This window comes from Diabrotica virgifera, chromosome 4 (genome assembly GCF_917563875.1).
Source record: "Diabrotica virgifera virgifera chromosome 4, PGI_DIABVI_V3a".
NCBI classification, from domain to species: Eukaryota; Metazoa; Arthropoda; class Insecta; order Coleoptera; family Chrysomelidae; genus Diabrotica; species Diabrotica virgifera.
Genome location: NC_065446.1, coordinates 159,022,193 through 159,040,950, shown reverse-complemented (window position 1 = coordinate 159,040,950; position 18,758 = coordinate 159,022,193). Strand labels below are relative to the sequence as shown.

Genomic DNA, 18,758 nt, shown 5'->3' with positions numbered 1-18,758 from the left:
ATATTTGGCTATTTTTAATAGTCTTGGCAGTTAGAATTTTGCTAAATAGTGTTAAATAAACAACAATAAGTCATAAAAAATCAAACAGGTCAGTATAAAAAAAAAGTTTATAAGTAAGGCTAAGAGTAAAGATTTCAACATTAATTGCAAGCCGAATTGCAAGGTGTAAAATAAAATCGAACATAAAGACCTTGCAATAGACTTGCATGAAATTTAGTCATGCAAGAAATTATTGCAGCAAGTTTTCTTCCCAGCTGTAAAACGGGCTTAAGTGTTGAAAATGTTTGGGAAAAATGAATAATCAAATTGAGAAATTTTTCGAAGTCTGTAGTTCCATAGACCTGGTTTTTAAAACTAAAATACATGAAGGACGTGAAGAAACTTGATGATGAAGTTATCATATTGTAGCCTAATAAAATAAAAAAAAAATCAAAATGTAAATTCGTACAGGTTAAAACAAATTTTATATTAAAGTTTAGGTGGGTACAAAAGATATTTTCAAGAAAGTATCCAAATCATACAAGGGGATCATTTTTTAAATAATTAAAAAGGGGTAATTTTTGCAAAAAAAATACTTTTTTAACTGCTGAGGTAATTCACTTATTAATGAAGGTCTATGGGATTCTTTTCTGCAAAGTTGAAGGGCAAATCTTTCACATAAGACTTACTATATTAAATTTGACCCCCTATTTATTTAAATAATTGTATATAAAACTTTGAAAACAAATTTGCAAAAAATTATTTTTAGCGTTTTAGATAAGCACTATAAAATATCTTGTTTTACAGATTAAGTTGCGCTATGTTACCAGTATTAAGCAAAAAAAATTGGTCGGAAAATATTTAATATTTTTTGAGATATTGAATTTGTTTTTTAAATGTTACTATACATTCAATTGCAAAAACGCGGTTGTTGCCAAAGAAATATTCACCTGCTTAAGATCTCATTATTTTTATTTTTATGTATATTTTCGATAAATGTATTGATAAATTTAAATTTCAGTTAAACTCCCCCCTAAAATGGCATTTGAAAATTATTCAAATTTGTTTATAATTTGTTTTTTTAATAACGTCGCGGGGATTAACTATTTTGAAATTCCGTTTCGATAATTGGGTTCCTGGGAATTTTTTACCGTTTTTTCTTCTTCTTTTTTTTCTTGTAGTTATATTACTACGGGCCCTTTTAGGGCTAAATTTTATTAAGAATATCGAATCTCTAAGTTGTAGATTGTAGACCTAAAAATATTAAGATTTAACTAAAATCTCTTAAATAAAATGTGGCTACTTACTGAGTTACAGGGTGTTTTATTTAAAAATTTAAAAATTATTGTTGCCAAGTACTTTAAAACTATTTGACGTATCCTTATCATACTTGGCAGAAAGTGTGGCTATTATACACCCTACTAAATTGTGATTAATAAACGTTTCTAGCTAGTTCCAGAGGCGTACGACAGGGGATAGTGAATGATTGACCCTTTCCAAATTCTACGCCACTGAGTGAATTATTATTTTAGCGAAATTTTTCGATTCTCCAATACTTTGTATGTAAGTAGCTTTATTGGTATCGATAAGGTCATCAGTTTGAAAGATATTGGAAGTTTAAACTGAATGAATGAATGAAGCAAAATAACTATGCCGTTTCATTTTTAACGTCCAATATCTCGAAAACTAATGACTTAAGCGTTACCAGTAAAGAGTATATTATTTACTTAGAAAGTATTGGAGAATCGAAAAATTTCGCTAAAATAGTAATGACCTCAGTGGCGTAGAATTTGGGAAGGGTTAATCATTAACTATCCCATGTCGTACGCCTCTGGTAGTAGCTAGAAACTTTTATTTATCACAATTTAGTAGACTGTATAGTACTCACACTTTCTGAAAAGTATGATAAGAATACGTCAAATAGTTTGAAAGTACTTGGTAAAAATAATTTTTAAATTTTTAAATAAAACACGCTGTAACTCAGTAAGTAGTCACATTTTATTTAAGTGATTTTAGACCAATCTTAATATTTTTAGGTATAGAATCTACAACTTAGAGATTCGACATTTTTAATGAAACTTAACCCTAAAAGGGCCCAGAGTAATATAACTCCAAGAAAAAAAAGAAGAAGAGGAAAAAAGACAAAAATATTTGTTAATTAGTGAAAAATTACCAGGAACCCAATTATCGGAACGGCATTTCAAAATATTTAATACCCGTGACGTTATTAAAAAAACAAATTATAAACAAATTTGAATAATTTTCAAATGCCATTTTAAGGGGAAGTTTAATTAAAACTTGAATTTATCAATACATTTATAGAAAATATACATAAGAATAAAAATAATAAGATTTAATACAGGTGAATATTTCTTTGGCAACAACCGCGTTTTTGCGATTGAAAATAGAGTAACATTTGATAAACAAATTCCATATCTTAAAAAATATTAAATATTTTTGGACCAATTTTTTTTTAATTAATACTGATAACATAGCGCAACTTCTCCTGTAAAATAAGATATTTTATAGTGCTTATTTAAAACGCTAAAAATATTTTTTTGCAAATTTGTTTTTAAAGTTTTATGTATAATTATTTAAATAAATAGGGGGTCAAATTTAATTTAGTAAGTATTATGTGACAGATTTACCCTTCAAATTTGCAGAAAATATTACTATAGACCTTCATTAGTAATTAAATGACCTCAGTAGTTAAAAAAGTAATTTTTTTGCAAAAATGACCCCTTTTTAATTATTTAAACAATGATCCCCTTGTATGATTTGGATACTTTTTTGAAAATATCTTTTGTACCCACCTAAAATTTGATATAAAATTTGTTTCAACCTGTACGAACGCATTCTAGTTTTAGTTCTCGTGTGAGTCGGACGTGTCAATAGCCGGTGCTGACGAGTAATCTAAACGCTTTACAAATACGAATAATAAGTATCGATAATTATTCAAATAATATATAGACTAATAACTCGCGTTTTTGTTTCTATTTTTTAATTAAATGAGTGCGGACACGGGCGGTAAACCGCCCCCTGAACCTGATGGACCTCCCAATACCACCCTTAGTAGTCCAGATATTGAAATGGAATCCCCTAGCAATTTTAAAGGTTTTAGTAAGGCTGAACTCAACCAAACTGTAAGTACTTCCGATCCTATTAAATCTAACGATGACAAACAAAAAGAAATTTTTAAGTATACCATAAATGACCGTGGACCGTTCCATATATATGTTGAAAATAAAGATAGCGATCTTAAAGGTAAACTTAATGCATTAAAAATTGGTGACATTATTCTTACAAAATTCCCAGAATTAGATAATAAAATAATTAGTATCGATACAATTGGCAGAAATAAATTAAGAATTAAATTTACGGATTCTAAAAACGCTAATTACCTTATCGACAAGAAAGACGATCCGGTTTTTGTTAAAAACAATTTGGGTGTTTATATACCTAAATTTATTATTATTAGACAAGGTGTTATACGGGATGTCTCAACAGAATTCTCCGATGAATATCTTAAAAATAAAATTAAAAAATTCGAAATAAATTCTAATTTTGAGGTAGTAAACGTTTCTAGAATAAATAGAAAAACGGTTACCGATGATAAAATAAATTATGTTCCTACTAAATCGTGTGTAGTAAGCTTTAAAACACAAGTACTTCCAAAATACGTTACTATAAATAAGGTGTTGAAAGAAATTGAACCATATCAACAAAAAGTCCTGCTTTGTTTCAACTGTTTGCGATTTGGCCACCAGGGGAAGCATTGTAGGAGTAACCCCCGTTGTAACAATTGCCAGAAAGACCATAATACAAAAGAGTGTCAGGAAACAACATTAACCCCAAAATGTTTTAGTTGTATGGGAGACCACTTCACAACAAATCTTAAGTCATGTCCAGAATTCAAAAGACAGAAATTAATTAAAGAATGCATGACTAATAGTAATATTAATTACCATGATGCCAACAAACAAATTCCCCGCAAATCTTATGCAGACGTAACATCAAATAACATTATTAAAGATTTTCATCAACAAAATTTGCCTTCTTCTAATTACCCTCTTGTTAACCAAAGTTTAAATAGCTCTTCTGTTACTCGTCCATTCACATTTTCGGCCAATAGTAATCATAATAAATATACAGTCGTCAAATCTTCTAAAGGCAGCAAAAGGCAGAGACCAAATAGTCCTGTCTTGACACAGTCAGATCCAGAATACACATTTAACTTTAGACAATCAGGAACTAATATTCCAATTATAAATAGTCCTTCATATAAAAATAATTTAAATTCAAATTCTCACACGCTACAAACAGAGTCAAACTCTGATATTTTAGATATAATTTTTACTATTGTTACCGAACTTTTTAAAAATTTTAGGGAAACTAATAATCCCAATGTTACTAAACAAGACTTACAGCAAATATTAATTAGTAAACAATTATTAAACGTGCACAATATACCAACTACTTCGTCGTCTTCTCAGCTATAAACAAACTCAACATTTTACAGTGGAACTGCAGATCTGCAGTTGGCAATAAAGAAAACTTAGAATATCTCTTAAATACAACAGAAACTACCATAGCAGCTTTGTCAGAGACCTGGTTCAAACAGGAAAGGTTTTATAACTTCCAAGGTTATAATATTGTTCGGTCAGATCGTATGGATGGTTACGGTGGGGTAGCCATACTAGTAAAATCCAATAGATTATTTTCAGAAGTCGTAGTACAGAAACCAGCAAGAATGATGTGTACATGCATCGAAGTGAAACTTCTACCTAATAACAAAGCAGTGTACATATTGTCAATATACATTAAACCAAAGACTCGGATAGAAGTAAGAGAATGGATACAATTTTTCGAAAACTTACCACGACCTTTTATAATTGCTGGAGATTTCAACGCTCATCATCTTTCTTGGGGTTGTGAGTTTAATGATGTCTATGGTGTTTCTTTGCTCAATGCTATTAATCACTGCAATCTTGTGTATCTCAATGATGGTGCACCCACACTTGTTACGTCAGGTAGAAAAAGTGCCATTGATCTGTCTATTTGTACGCAAGACATAGTACATTTAATATCTTGGTCAGTCATACAGGATCCTCATGGATCCAATCACCTTCCTATATATATGAAGTTTAATAACTCTGACTCAGGCGTACAAACCTATGGTCCAGTTCACAACATATGGGTTCTTAAAAGAGCCAACTGGAATCTGTACACGACAACACTAGAGGAAATGAGCACCGCATGTAACTACAACAATTTCATAGACACGATAAACTCAGCTGCAAACATTTGTATCCCGAAAAGAACAATAATAAGAAATAAGTACTGGAAGCACAAACCAAAACAATGGTGGAATGAGACCTGCAACAACATTGCTCATAGGAGAAAAGAAGCTTTCAGATTATGGAAAGAAAACCCAAACATACAAAATTTACTTGAATTCAAACGAGTTGATGCCATCGCAAAAAAAACATTCAAAGAAACAAAAAGAATTCAGTGGAGGAAATATGTTGAGAGCCTAAATCAGACAACTCCCATCACTGAAGTATGGAAAAAGGTAAATAGTTTTAAGAATCGTAAGCAGCAGAATAAGTTACCTATTGATCTGGAAGCGAATTGGATAGAAGAATTCCATGCCACAATCTCACCAGACTGGGCAAAAGAATGCATAGAATACAATCAGTTATCTTTAAAAACTGTTCCCAGAAACAACTTGTACTTACTTGAACGTTTTGAGATGTGGGAATTAGAAAGATCGTTGAAACTATCTAATAATACTTCACCAGGCGAGGACAATATAACTTACTCCATGCTGTTTCACCTCCCATTTAAACATAAAAAGTCTCTATTAGAAATCTATAATAGTATCTGGACTGGTGCAAGTCCTATTCCGGATAGCTGGAAGAACTATATAATATTACCTATTAAAAAGAAAGACAAACCGCTAGACCTCTCAAGTTCGTACAGACCTATATCCCTGGCATCTTGTATTCTTAAAACTTTGGAAAGAATAATAAAGAATCGATTAGAACAATGGCTAGAATTTGAACACATCCTACCAAACTCACAATATGGTTTCCGGAAATGTAGGTCCACTCTCGAAGCTATTACTGTTCTCGTTACAGATATACTGACAGGATATACAATAAAAAAACATACAGCTGCAGTTTTTATTGACCTTTCCTCGGCTTTTGATAACGTAAATTTAAACATTTTATACCATAAGCTGACATTAATAGGAATACCTCATGAAATATGTTCATTTTTAATTTCACTATACTCCGATAGACGACTTTCACTAAAATTAAACCAAAATCTTCAAGGATCCCGAACATCGAATTTAGGACTCCCTCAAGGCAGCATACTCAGCCCGCTACTTTTTATACTATATACAATGGACTTCGAAGTAAATTTGAATAACGTGAATATGATACAGTTTGCTGATGATATAGTTATCTACACCAACGGTACTACTATTTCAAATTGTCAGAACATTTTAAACACAAACCTATGGTCAGTTAAGCACTGGTTAGATTCAAACAACTTAATTCTTTCTGAAAAAAAATCTGAAGTGTGTATTTTTACTAAAAAAAGGGACATAACTCAAGTACAGTTACAACTGGGACCATATCTTCTTCCAATCAAAAATTGTGTTAAATACCTTGGACTCTATTTGGACAGAAAATTACTGTGGAAAGATACCATCCACCATGCAATAAAAAAAACCGAGAACGCTATGAATATTTTGAGAGCATTCTGCCATACCAAATGGGGAGCAGATCCAAATACCGCTTTACTGTTCTATAAAACAATGGTTAGAAGTATATTAGACTATGGCAGTCACCTATATGGAACAGCAGCACATACTCACCGAAACAAAATAGAGACCCAGAAAAACACAAGTTTGAGAATATGTCTTGGTTATCTTAAATCTACCCCAATAAATATTATAGAAGTCGAATCTGTAGAACCTCCACTATCTTTCAGAAGGCAGCTAATTAGTCATAAATTTATGGCTAAAGCCATATCCAAAGAAGCCAGCTATCTTCGTAACATTCACGACCTCACTGTCCTAGTACTCACCCATCCATATTGGCACTCAAAAGCTACTCCACTCCTAGTAAACAGCTATACCACACTGGCACAAATCTCTAACTCCCTGTCTATCAACAAAACTATACCTATCTACACCGAACCTCCCCATGTTTTCTTTTCAAAACATATAAAAACATACTACCTGGACCCAAAAGAAAACTTTCTAGAAACCATTAATGGAAGATGGCCTGAACACCAATACATATATACTGACGGATCCAAGTTGAATGGAAAAGTAGGCTGTGCCTTTTATGACGCAAACTCTTCCCAATATTACAAGTTCAAGCTACCAGATGAGTGTTCCATATATACCGCCGAAACAATTGCCATAGCAAATGCATTTAGATACGTCCAGTCGAGAAACACACAGAATCATGTTATATTCACTGACAGTAAAAGTGCAGTTGACCGAATAACAAACTTGAAATCATCGAAAAACCTTACTAACATAGAGGCAGAAATATTAAAACTGAACTTTGAAGCAACAAAACAAAGGAAAACAATAACTGTAGTGTGGATTAAAGGGCACTCAGGAATAAAAGGTAATGATGCAGTGGATACACTAGCCAAATCAGCCACTGACACAGGCTACCATCTAACCACCAATATTGTTCCATATACAGATCTTACCTCCAAGTTTACTTCACATTTAAAACAATTGTGGCAGCAAGAATATAATTCATCAGTCACAGGGCTTAACTATGTCGGCCACCAAAATAACATACCATTGAAAAGCTGGTTTCATGAATTAACCAAACGAAACTTCATTGTTACAATAAACAGAATAAGATCTAATCATGCTATGACTCCTTTGTACAAATATAAAATAGGACTGGATGAAAACCCATATTGTCCATGCGGAGAAGTTGGTGATATGAACCATGTAATCCTAGAATGTTCAAGAAATAAGAAGAGCATAGAATCATTTTTCGAAGAAATGGTAAATCTCAAATTTTGTTTGCCAACCAGTCTAAATTGTATAATTTTTAGTAATAATATTAACTTATATCAATGTTTGTATAATCATTTAATTCGTTGCAAAATGAAATTGTAAAAAACTAACACCATTGTAAGCAATTCTGCGATACAAAATATTATTGTAAGTGTGTTCACGAAAAAATTAACAGAAAAAAAATAATTAAAAAAAAAAGTTAAAAAAAAAGTAAAATAATGATAAACAAATAAAAAAAAAACAAAAAAAAACAATGAAAAAAAAAAGGAAATAAAACTAAACAAAATACTACATAAATAAAGCATTAAAAAAAAAACAAAAATATAATTAAAAAAAAATAAAAAAAAATATACATATAAAAAATGCACTAAACAGAAACACACATTTTACTAACACAATAACATTTATCCTAGGGTGTGAGAATTTGAAAAATCTATTTATATTGGATCAAAAAAAAATGCTCCCTTTATATTTCATAAATAAAAAATAAGTCTGGCTAATTGGTTCATGCCAAAGCCAATTATATAAAAAAAAAAAAAACCTGTACGAATTTACATTTTGATTTACATGTAGTGTAATTTTATTTTACTAGACTATTTCTACGCTCTGTACTTTTATTCGCACTTTTAATTATATTGGCCAATTATATTAGTCCTGGTTGCTGGATAATTGTCAAGACCATAGTCCAAAAAAATAATAAGAAGAAAAAATAAGATGCAGGTTATGTTTAGCAAACGTAAACAATTGTATGTAGTAAGTAAAATCAGTTATTAAAATGCAGTACTGCAAGCAAAATACAATTACTTAAATTTACCTTTATATAATAATTGCATATCATATCAATATTGTGGAGCAATATATAATTTATCTGCGTCAATGACAGAAGGTATGAAATATACGTCAATTTGACAATTTCAATTGACAATATGAATTATTTAAGATAGTTGCAATATTTCTCCGCGACTCGCGCGCGGTCGTTTCTCGTTTCCCTTTCCAAGTACTTGCACACCGCGAATTGTTAGTTAAGTCACGTTAAGTGAACTATACTAAATTTAAATTCAAGATGCAGTAGAAATAAACAAACCAAGACACGTTAAATGCTACTAGGAGCACTCCCGAATCATAATTTACAATGTATATACATTGTAAATCCCAAATCATGATTTTCAAAGTTTATACATTGTAAATTATGATTCGGGAGTGCTCCTAGTAGCATTGTCGACGTATGTAACGTGTCTTGGTTTGTTTATTTCTACTACATCTTGAATTTAAATTTGATTTAAGTTTGTATCGAGTGATGGAAATTGTACAAATTTGAACGAATTTTGAAAATTTCCTATTTTAAAAAAGAATAAGTTGCCAATAGATTAATTACTAACATTGTTACAAATTGATAATTAATAAACAATTAATGAAAATTTAACATTTTATAATTAATGGTAAGGGAGCCCAAGCGGGGATTTTTACAGTTACTCGAGATCAGATTATTACATGGGGAGAGACCTTGTACCCTGAAAATGTACCTCTACCATATCTATATTGGCTCTTATTGCAGGGGAGTTCGTTAAGGGCAGGGGGGCGAAAAAAAATATATCCTTAGAAAAACTCGAAATCGTCAGATTAAGATAAGGTAAGTAAAGTACATGCAAAACAGTGTATATTTCAAAGATCTGACAATTTGAGTGGGGCGTAAGGGAATGGGTGAGTCCCAAAGTTTCACAAGAAAAAAGCGAATATTTCGCGAAATGAATGACGGATCGAAAATCTAAAAAATACGTACTCGATATTTTTCAAAAATCTATCGAATGATACCAAACACGACTTCCCATGGAGAGGGGTGCGAGGTAAATTTAATATTTTAAATACGAATCCCGCGATATTTCGCGAAATGTACACGTATTCAATATTTTTGAAAAATCTATCGAATTGCACCAAACACGATCCCCCACGGAGGTGGAAATGGGGAGTTACTTTATTAAAATCTGTGGCAGGCCCCATTTTTATTGCAGATTTGGATTCCTTACGTAAAAATAAGTAACTTCTATTCGAGAAATTTTTTCGAATTATGGATAGATGGCGCTATAATCTAAAAAACGATTGTTGGAAATAGAAAGCTAAATTAAAAATGGAACAAGTCCCCACTAAAATGGAAAACTTTACTTAACTTTTTTTGGTTTTAGGACCTACTCTTCACAACCCAATAGGTCCCCAAAGCGCTCGAGTGACTGCACAATTAGCATACTTTGCTCCCCTACCATTAAGAACTCTGAGAACTAACAAAAATTTCGATATAATTACACAAGTAATGTCATTAAATTTTCTGCGCAAAAAATGGAAGCGAACCATTAAACATAGTTTTTTGTGCTCATTTCAAATGTGCAAAGGGCTTTTGAAAATTTCAATATGCAGGGTATTTTTTCAAGCTCACAATTACTTTATATTTTGTGTTAATCCGGACCTGCATGTAGTAAGTGGGTCGTTCCAATGAAGTAAATAATTAGTGATTATTTATTCATTAACTTTAATAATTTATTGTTAAAAGTTAATAATAAATGTGCTTTTTAATCTCACAGTTCTTAAAAATTTCAATATAATTTCAAAATTAGTCATTAAATTGTCTGGGCAAAAATTGGAGCGAACCGTTAAACTTAGTTTTTTGTACTCTTTTTAAATATGCAAACGGATTTTGAAAATTTCAATATACATGGTGTTGTTTCAAGGTCACAATGAATTTATAATTTTTTTTAATCCGGACCTGGATTTTTATGTTGTTCTGAAGCTACAGTCGGAAAAATGAAAGAATACCCATGAACGATCAAATCAATCACTTATTTTGTATTTGCTATCTTTTTCTATAACAAACGTTTGTTATTTATAGAAAAATACAGCAAATACAAAATAAGTGATTGATGTGATCGTTCATGGGTATTCTTTCATTTTTCCGACTGTATTTACTTGTGGCGTTTTTGTAATCAACTATATTAATGTAAAATAAGCCACAATTAACTAAAAAACAAATTTTATTAACGTTTCGACGTCCACATCGGATGCCGTGGTCAAAATACAAAATTTTAATAAATTAAACAGAAATGTTGTTGCTTGGTAAAAATTCTTCTAATAATTTAATTTAATCTGCCTCATTTATATCGGCAATTCAGACATATAGAGTGCGTCCATAAAGTAACGCATAAATTCATTATTTCGTAAACCGGCGACTTTAACGAAAAATCCCGAAACATGTCGATTTTTATTTTTAAATTACAATTTTTTGGCATATATATCATACTAGTGACGTCATCCATCTGGACTTGATGACGTAATCGGTGATCTTTTTAAATGAGAATATGGGTCATGTGATAGCTCATTTGAAAGGGTATTCAATTCTCTATTCACTAATATAAACATTAACATCATTATTTGTACAGGGTGTTCAAAAAAAATTTAATTAAATTAATTGAGACAAAAAGAAGAATGTATGTAATTTATTTAATTCAAAATATGTTTTACTGTTGTCAGAAAACAGGATAAACATGTTTATTTGACAAATAATTATATTGCTTTTTAGCTTAAATTCAATGTTAAAGCTGCCACCTGCCTCTTGGCAATTTGAACATTTCGTTTAAGCGAAAATCAATGTTTATTTTTTAAATAAAACATTGTTATGTTTTCTGACAGCAGTAAAATGTATTTAGAATTAAACCAATTACATACATTTATCTTTTTGCGTCAAATAATTTAATTTAAAAATTTTTTTGGACGCACTGTATAAATAATTGTGTTAATTTATTAACACCCCTCATTTAAAAAAATCATCGATTACGTCATCACGCCCAAAGGGATGACGTCACTAGTATGATATATGTGCCAAAAAATCGTAATTTAATAAAAATTGACCCGTTTCGGGATTTCCCTTAAAGTCGCCGGTTTACGAAATAGTGAATTTATGCGTTACTTTATGGACACACTGTAAAAGTAGACGACTAGTAGTGTAAAGTAGAAGACTTTAAAATGATATTGCCAATATTTATGAGTTACGTTCCTGGGACGACTTTACTGAAAGATAGTTCATTCGATTACGTGAAATGAGCCCCAACGCAAGAATATCCGCCACAAAAATCATAGCATGTGATCTGTCTTTAAAAAGACAACCACATGCAACGGTGAAAGTAAAATTCTCGCGTTAGAAATTCCATAGTAAATCACGAGGAAAAACCTCGTGATACTATCCCGACATCGTAAGTATTTGGTCTTATATTTAGTTTACTCTCAAAACTAACTGGATTTTTATTGTGATTAGTAGTTTGGTTGTTAGAGTTCTAAATAAGACATATGAAAATGTAAGGCATATAAAATATACAAGGTGGTTTCAGGGTGGTTCAAGATCTTATGTGAAAAACTAAAGTTGAATGTAAAATCCAAGGGACCCCCTATTCTTGTCTAATTGATAAAAGAAGTAAGGAGCCAAAATGTGAAAGCTATAAGTCACTTGGAAGGCAGTGCTCAATAGTGTTTAAATAATGAAAACGGGAATATTTTTATCGATTTTTGAAAAAATTACAAGACATGTTAGGATACAAAAACTTATTAATTTGTTTATTTTACATGGGAACCACAATCAGATAGGTACTGCAAATGTGGCTGCAGGGCTTTTTACAGTTTTAGCTATATCTTCATCAATGACGTTGTATTTCCCAGCCTCTTTCCAAAAAATTAGGTCGTTGAAAGCTGCATTGGCGCTGATTGGAGCCTCAACCCAGTTTTTCACATACAAAAGTGTACCGAAACGGATAAATCTGTCTAAGTTTTCTTTCTCCTTGTTTGTGAGATGGTAAAGTCCTTGGCCTAGGAAAAGGTACAACATAAGCATAAATAAGCTTAGCCATCCGCCGAGCATGATGTATAGGCCCAGGTGCTCTCCAGTGAATTTTTTCTATTGGTTTTCTTAACACCAACAGCGTCAGTTTAATAAGTTCGAGGTAGTCATCTCGAGGCTGGTCTTTCTTACTAAGATGATGTAGCAAGGACTCGATGGCACTGTTTTTTAACTCAGCTTCTCCAGCATTCTGCTATCCATGATTCCTTCAACCTTTTAAATATTGGAATTTCAGGAGAGCTTGAAGGTCCCAAACATAATGCAAATACTTTGCTCAAAATGATTTCCATTATGTGATGGCGAAACGGCAACAATAGAAGTTCTTTATTCAGCTTATTTTCAAGGAAAGTGCATGGCACCACTCTTAAGACCAGTATTGACGGCTGTCGTGTCAAAGTCCATACCAATGACTTTTTCATCAAGATCCCACGTTTTAAGAGTTTTAAGTACTGCATCACCTGTATTCAAACCTATTCCACTAGCCAATTTTGGCACCCCCAGTATTTTCTCATTTCCACCAGCATAGGAAACTAGCACTGGTAGTCTACCTACCTTTTGTGAACCTAAAATGTCGGGCAGGATTTTGCTGTCCCAATGAACAACAATTGGTTCTTTGATGTCTAAGTTTGATATAATCTCTGTTGAAAAATTCTGTCTTGCTGCTTCTCGTTTCCTTTTTGCAGAACTTCTTGAAAACGGTAATTCTGCAGGATCATGTCCAAGTGCGGCAGCAATAGGAATGATAAGCCTTACAGCTTCACAATCGGAAACTTTATTCGTGTCTAAAGCCGCTGCCACATTCATGTCAAAAAGGCTCTTCTTAACCTTTGGTTCAGAAACGTCTTCGCTTTTGCCGTCTAAAACTTTGTCTAACTTTTTTTTGGAAGAAGGTTGATATAATTCATCATCAGAAACATTTTCAGAACTGCTTTTGGCACTTAAACTATCATTAAAGACATCATCGGGTGGAATAATAGAGGAAGACGTGGATTTTTCATAAGAAACAGCTTTTTCTCTTCTCTCCTTTTCTTTTTCAAATCTTTCCAGTGTTCTTTCTTGCTTTTATATATACTCTTTGTCTTGAGATGAAATGATCTGTTTCTCTCAGTTCTTTGGTCAATTAAAAAATCTTTGTCTTGTTCTCATGAGAATTAGAGCATCCGAATGGACATTGTACGATATTGTCTACATAATATGTCTATATAATATGATTGCTCATTTGTTCTTTGTTTTTCCGTGTTTCTTCCTTTATTTTTATTTAAAAGTAACCACTGTGAGTGCACACGTTCCAATTCTTCAATTGTGCTATGACTAGCGTTTCTGTCAGATTTTTTTCACTTAAAAAAAGTGAAATCTTAACAAAACTTTTTTGTTGTAGGAAGTTGGTTCTTCTTTGTTAAAGGTTCTAAGTCCTTAACACCGATTAAGTAAATACTGTCTGCCTGACGCGTCTTAAGTGCAGTAATTTTGATTTAAATATATTTCAAACCTGAAACAAAAAAAGGCGTTAAATACCAGAAAAACAAATATTTGATGTTTTATAACTCCTTTCCACTCCAGTACCCTCATCTTGAAACTGCTGAAAATGTTTAATATCAACTGTAATAAAGAGATCAACAGCTTTGTTAACTTCTTAATCCTGAAAATCAAACAAACATTTTCTAAACTTAAGTGTTTTACAGAACTTTATGAAAACTAAATGTTGCTGAGCACTGCCTTCAATATGTTTTAGATTCTAGAGTGTTAAGATTTGGCATAGATTATTCTTTTAGTAGCTATAACAAAATGGGAGGGTCCCTAGGTCTCTAAAAAAAAACTTTAGTTTTTTGGACCACCCTAATACCGTTCTAAAGTTATGGGTCCAGAAAGAAATGAGCAGAATCGATAAAACACCTAAAAACAAAATAAAAATTATTAACACTAACGCCCAGTTCCACCAACGTGACTTAAGTGAAAATTTGATCTTAAGAAACAATTTTTACTTAAGAACAAATATTTTTGCTTAAGCTTAAGTCACCTATTATGACGACTTAAATAAAAATTTTAACTTGACGCATGCATTGAAATTTATTTTCTGTCATATATTGACAAATAAGTGAGGTTAAATTTCTTCTGTTGATATTACGTTAGGATAACTCGCATTTTTGCGATCTATTTTGATTTATATATTCCTATTCTTTGTAAATTCTACCGTAATGTATAGTATAAAGTAGTATATAATAGTTTATAGTATATAATATAGTGTTGTATAGTCTCTTTATCTTTAGTATACACACCATTGGTTTTTTTTTTATTTTCAATGATGTCCTTGTATTGGGACATCAAGGAAACCAATTCCTCGTTTTTTGATCAGAAAAGTTTACTCTTTTTTTAATTTTTCCATATTCTTATAAACCATTTCCATACTCTGACAAATCAAAACTATTACATACCTACCTTAATTTTTAAAACTCTCTAAATTTTTAAACCGTTATATTTTAAAACGAACAACTAAATTAATGCTAAACTAACTAATAAAACTAACTAAAACGATATAATAACAATTTACAATAAATATTGAAATGGCATTTTGTAATGTCTAATGACATTATTGTCAAAAATGGCACAAATGTTCTTTTTTGGTGTTTTTTTCATTAAAAACGAGTCAAAAGGTTAAGAATTTTTGACAATTTTGCAAAGTTGGTATCTCTGATACTTTAAGTTTTTTCTTGGCTAAGTTAAGTAAAAACTTGTATGGTGGAACGCAAATTTCAACTAAGAAATTTTTTTGACTAAGCAAAACTTACGTAAGATTTTACTTAGATCACGTTGGTGGAACCGGGTGTAAATAATGGACTTAGTTCTTTATTTAAATTTAATTTATCATGTTTGCATTACACATATGTATTCTTTTTCAGGTGAAAATTTTTGCATCATCAAATTCCTGCATTGACATGCCACAACCGAAGAAATTTGTACGTCGAACATCACTAATTCCAGTAGTACCATTGGAGGCTACAAAAATCAAACCTGATACTGTAGATTTGCCAAGTCCTCCTAGAAACCAACAGTATTCAGTTTGTTCAAGACAAAGCAAACGAAATTTAAAAAGATTGACCCGGTGAAGTTACTTATTAAGTTAAAAGGGACTAATATTTGTGGATCAATTTACCTGGATTAGATATTATAGACCATGCTGTATCGTCGCCCTCGTAAATTATTCCGATTTGTTTTTTTTTTGGACAAACTTACTCAAAAAGAGGTCCTTATAACAAATCCACAGGGTGCCGGGAGGTGCCGCGATCGGAAAATTGTTTAGAAAATTTTTTAAAACAAATTCAAAAATCAATATTTTTACTTCGGACAACTTTTTTTTAGATTCTTTGGGTCATTCTGAGAGAAAAAGGTCTGTTGTGATTTTTCTCTAAAATTGATAGTTGTCGAGTTATATGCGATTTAACACTTTAGCTCCCATGTGCACCACCCGTGGGCACAGTAAGTTTTCTGTTCAACCCATGTGTCCCACCGATGGGCACAAAATTTATCCTTGTTCATTTCGGTGTGTACCTGTCGTAACCGCAGATATAGATGATTTGCATTAAAAGGTGTGGCCTACGGGTTCTCTAGAATGCCTGTGGACGATGGTTCGATAATCTCGCCATTTTTTGAGTAATTAAAGGTTCTGCTATTTTGCCTATCATTGTATCATCTGCACGTGCTGTTAGCCTCTAAAATAAAGGTTACTGTAGTGCGTAAAATGAGTAAATCGTGGAAAAATAAACAAAAGTTAAGTTAAGATGAACTTAGACGAATTTTAGAGAAGAGCGATTTTTTTGAAAATGGCAGCGAGTCGGAAAATTTGTTGGACGATTCCAATTTTGAACAATTCAGTGATGGCACTAGTGAATATAGTTATCTAGAAACTACAAATGTTGTTAATAAAAACACTTAAAAAATATATAAGGTGCACATGGGTTGTTCGAAATAAAATTAGTCAAGTAATTCTTGCCAGCCCATGTGTACCACATATGACCACACTTATTTTTTTGAAAAATCATGTTCCTGTTTTAACAAAAATGTGTTTTAATTGTTCTTAACATTAATCTTCATGTCTTTATATCAAAAAAGTATAATGGGCTGGCACAAAATTTTTCAAATTATGGCCTGGGAGTTAAAGTGTTAAAATTTGAAAAACGCGAAAATGTCCATTTTCAAGACTTAATAGCTGGGTTAAAAATTATTATTATGAAAGTCAGAAAGTGACTAAATCAAAGCTTAAAGCTCCCCCTACAAGAGCCCGAAGAGATGTTTGTCATTATTTTATTACTAAGCTGTTAATTGCACCATTCCGGCAGTCCAATGGTGCATCTTACTCGCACTCACATTGACGGCCGCCTCAATACGCTCTTAGCGCTTATTGATAATAATTAAATTAATGACACAAATTTCTTCGGGATCATGTAGGGGGGCTTTAAACTTTGATTTGGTCAGTTTCTGACTTTCATAATAATTATTTTTAAATGGTTATTTTCGCGTTTCGACAACACTGAATTTTAGAGAAAAATCACAACAGACTTTTTTGCTCAGAATGACTCAAAGAATCTAAAAAAAATTATGCGAAGTGAAAAAATTATTTTTTTGAATTTGTTTAAAAAAAATGTTTAAACAATTTTCCTACCGCGGCACCTCCCGGCACCCTGTGGATTTGTTAAAAGGACCTCTTTTTGAGTAAGTTTGTGCAAAAAAAAAACAATTCTGAATAATTTACCTAACGGGGCGACGATACAGCCTGGTCTATTACCCTTTTCGAATATATACAAATATGCCATTTATATTGATATTGTTCATTGTGGTAATCCCGAGTATGTATGGTCTATTGTATATATAAATCAGTTTTTAAGAGTTTTTTACCCAGTGTTATCTATTTAGGTAAACTGATGTGATAGTTTTTCATTCCTTTAAATTTTTTTATGCGGAATTTTGACAGTTTGCCTTTGTAGCATTTACATCGCACTTACGTTTCTGTAAAGTATCTTTATAAAAGTACTAGTTTATACATCATACGTCAGATTCACATAGTTATTTACATTGTTGCTAAATGACAATAAAACTATTAAAATTTTTATTTATTTCTTTTATCTTTCTCCACCATGAATTTGCCTCCTTCTCGGCGATCAACGGCGAACGGTTCATTGAACTGTGTGGTAACCATAATCTAATCTTTGGAGAAAACTTTGTTCCCGCATAAAACGATCCTCCAAATGTCATGGAAATCACGTAACAACCGCACTTTCAATCAAATCGACCACATCGCAATAAGTAAACAGTGGAGAACATCTCTTTTAGATGTTAGATCACGCTAAAATCCTACCTAAAATCATTAGAATAATACAAATGATGTATAACCGAACAACATTCCAGGTATTACATAAGGCTCAAATCATCATCATTCTCTTTGCCTTATCCCTATGCGGGGTCGGCTTCCCTAATTGCATTTCTCCACACATTTCTATCTTGGGTCATATCAATGTTAATCCACTTTACCAACATGTCCTGTCTTATCGTCTCCCCCCAGGTCTTCTTTGGTCTTCCTCTCCTACTCCTTCCAGGAATCTGCACTTCAGCTATTCTTCGTATTGGGTGATTAACGTCTCGACATTGAACATGACCAAACCATCTTAATTGGTACCACACCTAGACTTCCCCTAATATACTCATTGCTAATTTTATCCTTCTTTGTCACTCCACTCATCCATCTAAGCATTCTCATTTCCGCCACATGCATTCGTTGTTCCTCTTTCTTTTTCACTACCCAACATTCAGTTCCGTGCATCATAGCCGGTCTTATGGCTGTTTTATAGAATT

The 18,758-nt window shown here is 32.1% G+C and overlaps 1 protein-coding gene across 1 annotated transcript in view; it reads left to right on the top strand.

The window, feature by feature from the left end:
- Positions 1 to 18,018, top strand: part of LOC126883985 (uncharacterized) — a 91,503-nt gene extending 73,485 nt beyond the window's left edge. Inside the window, exon 5 of the mRNA XM_050649757.1 lies at positions 15,812 to 18,018. Within this exon, the coding sequence (XP_050505714.1) occupies positions 15,812 to 16,018 (207 nt within the window). The 3' untranslated portion in view covers positions 16,019 to 18,018. The remainder of the gene's footprint in view (positions 1 to 15,811) is intronic.
- The last annotated feature ends 740 nt before the right edge of the window (positions 18,019 to 18,758 follow it).